Genomic DNA, 4,351 nt, shown 5'->3' on the forward strand with positions numbered 1-4,351 from the left:
CTAACCTTTTGGCTTCATTTAAAACCCTAACCTTGACATCCTAGCCACTGGCCGCCGCAGCGCCGCACATATTGACTGACAGCCATCGAGACACCGACCAGCGACCGGGACTGAGCACTGACGGACCTCACGGACGATAGTTCTGAGTTCAGAGTTCTTCGAGAATTGTGAGTCCTCTTAATCCCTTATTTCTCTACTCTTTTAATTCTTAATCTTTATTTGTTTGTTTTATTTTTTTTAATTGGTTTTGATATATTGTTGAATACTTGAATACTTGAATTGTTGACAAATTGAATTGTAGAAACTTAGAAGTTAGAATTATAAACTTTTACTTGGTCTTTTAATTGATATTTGATCATTAGAAGAAGTTTATATTGTCAAATTTGAGTTTATTGGGGACTTGGGATTTTAATTGATAATTAATTGTTTATTTTATGTATTATTGTAGATTGTAGAGCTTTTGTTACCAACTTACCATGAGTTTAGAGTCTTTTTGGAAACGTGCCGGGAAGTCACAAAAGTCCTCTACTTGTTCTTCACCTAGTTCAAGGAATCCTCCAATAGAAGAAGATGTCTTGTCTTTTATTAATGATGCGGATATTGAGTCTCCTAATGATGATGCGGATGTCGTGTCTCCTAATAATGATGCGAATCCAGTGGTTGCTTCAATTACAATCCCTGAAAACACAACTCAAAGTAATCCAAATGCTAGTGTTGAGTCTGATGATACTTGCATTTATGATGTTGATATTCTTCCACATGACCCTTTAAAAAGAATTCCAATTTTGGAATATCCTTCTACTGATTGAGATGCCGTGAGAAGTGGTTATATTACAATGAAACGTTGTGATCTACGCACTCACAATTTCCCTCAAAGACGAATAGGAGGTATGCGTCGATTTAATGTTGCTTGGCTTGATAAATATGATTGGCTTGAATATAGTGTTGAGAAAGATGCGACTTTTTGTTTTGTGTGCTACTTGTTCAAGGATAAAGTTGATTCTATGGCTGCTAATGATTGCTTTATTAAAGGGGGGTTTAGAGGATGGAATAAGATTGGTAGATTTAATTTTCATGTGGGAGGTCTTGGTAGTTTGTTTAATCAAGCTTATGAAAAATACAATTTTTTCATTAACCCAAAAACATCAGTTGCTGAATCTTTTTCCACTTAATCCACAGAAGCTAAAATTCAATACAAATCTCGATTGACTTATTCATTAAAATGTATTAAATTTCTTTTAAGTCAAGGCTTAGCTTGTCGTGGGCATGATGAAAGCGAAGACTCTTGGAATAGGGGTAATCTCTTGCACTCTTAACATGGCTTTTAGAAAATAATAGTGATGTTGCAAAGGTTGTTCTAAGTAATGCCCTGGGAAATAATCAAATGACTTCTCCTTTAATTCAAAAGGACCTCATTAATTGTTGTGCCAAAGAAACCACTAGACTTCTCATTGATGATATTGGGGATGACTACTTTGGAATACTAACAGATGAATCTAGTGATGTATCTCAAAAGGAACAAATGGCCCTTTGTTTGCGTTATGTGAATAATAAAGGGAAGATAACTGAGAGGTTTCTTGGAATTATACATGTTAAGGATACCACTACTTTGTCACTAAAGAGTGCAATTGAGTCTTTGTTTATGGAGTATTCATTGAGTTTGTCTAGAGTTTGTGGACAAGGTTACGATGGTGCTAGTAATATGAGGGGTGAGATGAACGGTTTGAAGACTTTGATCATGAATGAAACAAAACAAGCTTATTATATTCATTGTTTTGCTCACCAACTTCAATTAACCCTTATTGCTGTTGCTAAGGATAATGATGATTGTATTTGGTTGTTTGACCAACTTGCTATTTTATTGAATATTATTGGTGTTTCTTGTAAGCGAAGGGAAATGATAAGAGAAATACAATCTCAACATGTTCTAGAAGCATTAGATCTAGGGGAAATTGAAAGTGGAAAAGGTTTAAACCAAGAAATTGGTTTAGGTAGGCCTGGTGATACTAGGTGGGGGTCACACTACAAAACTGTTTCAAATGTTACCTCATTATATGCTACTGTTGTTAAAGTCCTTGAGAAAGTTGGATCAAATAAGCTTTATAAGGATGATTGTGTAAAAGCTTTCACTGTTATGTCTACATTTGAATCCTTTGAGTTTGTTTTCATGATACATTTGATGTCTGAAATATTTGGGCAAACTGATAAATTGTGTCAAACTTTGCAAAGAGGAGACCAAGATATTGTTAATGCCATGTCATTTGTTACATTGACTAAGGAACAATTACACCAAATGAGGGACCATGGGTAGGAAGAATTTTTGCATGTTGTGCTTTCTTTTTGTGCTAAACATAATGTGGAAGCTCCGAATATGGATGATGTGTATGTTCCTCGTGGAAGATCAAAACGTTTCTTTGCCAAAGTGACAAATCTTCATCGTTTTCGGATAGAAATGTATTTAAGTGTCATCGATTTGCAACTCCAAGAGCTCAATAGTAGATTTGATGAGAAAAATATGGAATTGCTTATTTGTATGTCATTCTTAAATTCGGTAAATTCATTTGCGCATTTGATAAGCAAAAGTTGATGAGACTTGCCGAGTTATATCCCGAAGAGTTTCCAACTAATGATATGACAATGACTGCTCTTCGTCATGAACTTGGTTTCTATATTAATGACATGCGTACATATACAAGGTTTGGAGACTTGAAGGGTATTAATGAGCTTTCTATGATGCTTGTTGAAACAAATAAGCATACTTCTTACTAATTAGTTTACTTGTTGATAAGACTAGCATTGATCCTTCTGTTGGAGACTGCAAGCGTGGAACGAGTGTTTTCATCAATGATTTATGTAAAAAATAAGTTGCGGAATAGTATGAGTGATCAACTATTGAATGATAGTTTAGTTACTTATCTTGAGAGAGACTTATTTGCTAGAGTTAGTGATTATGATGTATTAGCACTCTTTCAAAGTATGAAAACTCGAAAAATGCTTTTGTAGTTTTTTTTTTTTTTTAATTTTTTTAATTGTGTAATCCATTTGTAATAAAAAATTTGAATTTACGTATTGAATATTTAATTATTATATGATCATCATTTTTTTTAAGATTTCGAACCCACAGTTCGGAATTCCTGGATACCCGCTCCTAATTTCGAACCCGAAATTTAATAAATCAATAATCCTAATCAAATACTTTTCAACCCATAGACACAAGGACTTAGAATACCGACTTGGACTAGTTGTGCATGAACAATTTATTATTTTAACCCTTTTATAAATTTAACATTTTCTTTTATAAATATTTAAGAATACACATTAAAGATGAGAGTAACAACAACAACAACAAAAATAATAATAGTAATGAAAAGGTAGTAGTAGTAGTAGTAGTAGGAGTAGTAGTACATAGGTGAGAGTAGTAGTAGTATTACTAGTACCTAGTAGTAGTAGTAGTAGTATTACTAGTACCTAGTAGTAGTAGTAGTAGTAAATTAGTAGCATAAAAATATTATTAGCATTATGAATAATAATAGTGATAATAATAAATAGTAGTAGTGGGACATAGTAGTGTAGTATATATGTGGTAGGAAGTTTGAGAAATGTATAGCTTGTTTAGGACTTACGGTTAGCAACACAAGGAAGGAGTAGTCTTATGTTCATGGCTATTTATAGCAATATTTGGTACTACAACCATATTATTCAATGAAGGAGGCAATTGGATGGGTAATAGGTAAGTTGACGTACTATTTTTGTGTAGTACTAGTGTACTACACATACGAATTGATTTGTGTATAAAAAGCGAATTTGGTACTTTGTCATCTAAATCGGGTACAAAGTATTAACGGTTGAAAATTTGATTAGGATACGACAAAATTTGACTTGAATTGTATAATTAAAACCTTTATGAAGCATACTTATAAAATTATTTTCGTAAAATCATATAAATATTTTTTTATAACAATATTTCGGAAAAATAATAAGTGAGTGGCTTAAAAATGCGGGGTATTATGGTCTACCCCCTTAAAAGAAGTTTCAACCTCGAAACTTGAGTAAAAGGTTGGTTAAATAATCCAATTTAGTACAAATTGACTCATGCACAACTTATAATGACTCGGAACGACTCAAACTATGACTCAGGTACAACACATAACAACTCAAGATGACTCAAAACCTAACCAAAAAGGGCAAAAGCGCGAAACTCTATCGCATTCTACCCCCCTTAAAAGGAGTTACGCCCCCGTAACTCGACTATTGACCTCAGAAAACAACTCTGGATATCTTTTCCTCATATCTGCTTTGGCTTCCCAAGTAGCTTCCTCGGTTTTATGGTTTGACCATAAAACGTTGACTA

The 4,351-nt window shown here is 33.5% G+C and overlaps 1 protein-coding gene across 1 annotated transcript; it reads left to right on the forward strand.

Annotated features, from left to right (window-relative positions):
- The first annotated feature begins 836 nt into the window (after positions 1–836).
- Positions 837–2,311, forward strand: LOC145584091 (uncharacterized). The gene is made up of 2 exons (XM_081641020.1): positions 837–1,059; positions 1,329–2,311. The coding sequence occupies exons 1-2, from the start codon at positions 837–839 to the stop codon at positions 2,309–2,311; spliced, it is 1,206 nt and encodes a 401-aa protein (XP_081497146.1).
- The last annotated feature ends 2,040 nt before the right edge of the window (positions 2,312–4,351 follow it).

This window comes from Chenopodium album, chromosome 16 (genome assembly GCF_948465745.1).
Source record: "Chenopodium album chromosome 16, dcCheAlbu1.1, whole genome shotgun sequence".
NCBI lineage: Eukaryota > Viridiplantae > Streptophyta > Magnoliopsida > Caryophyllales > Amaranthaceae > Chenopodium > Chenopodium album.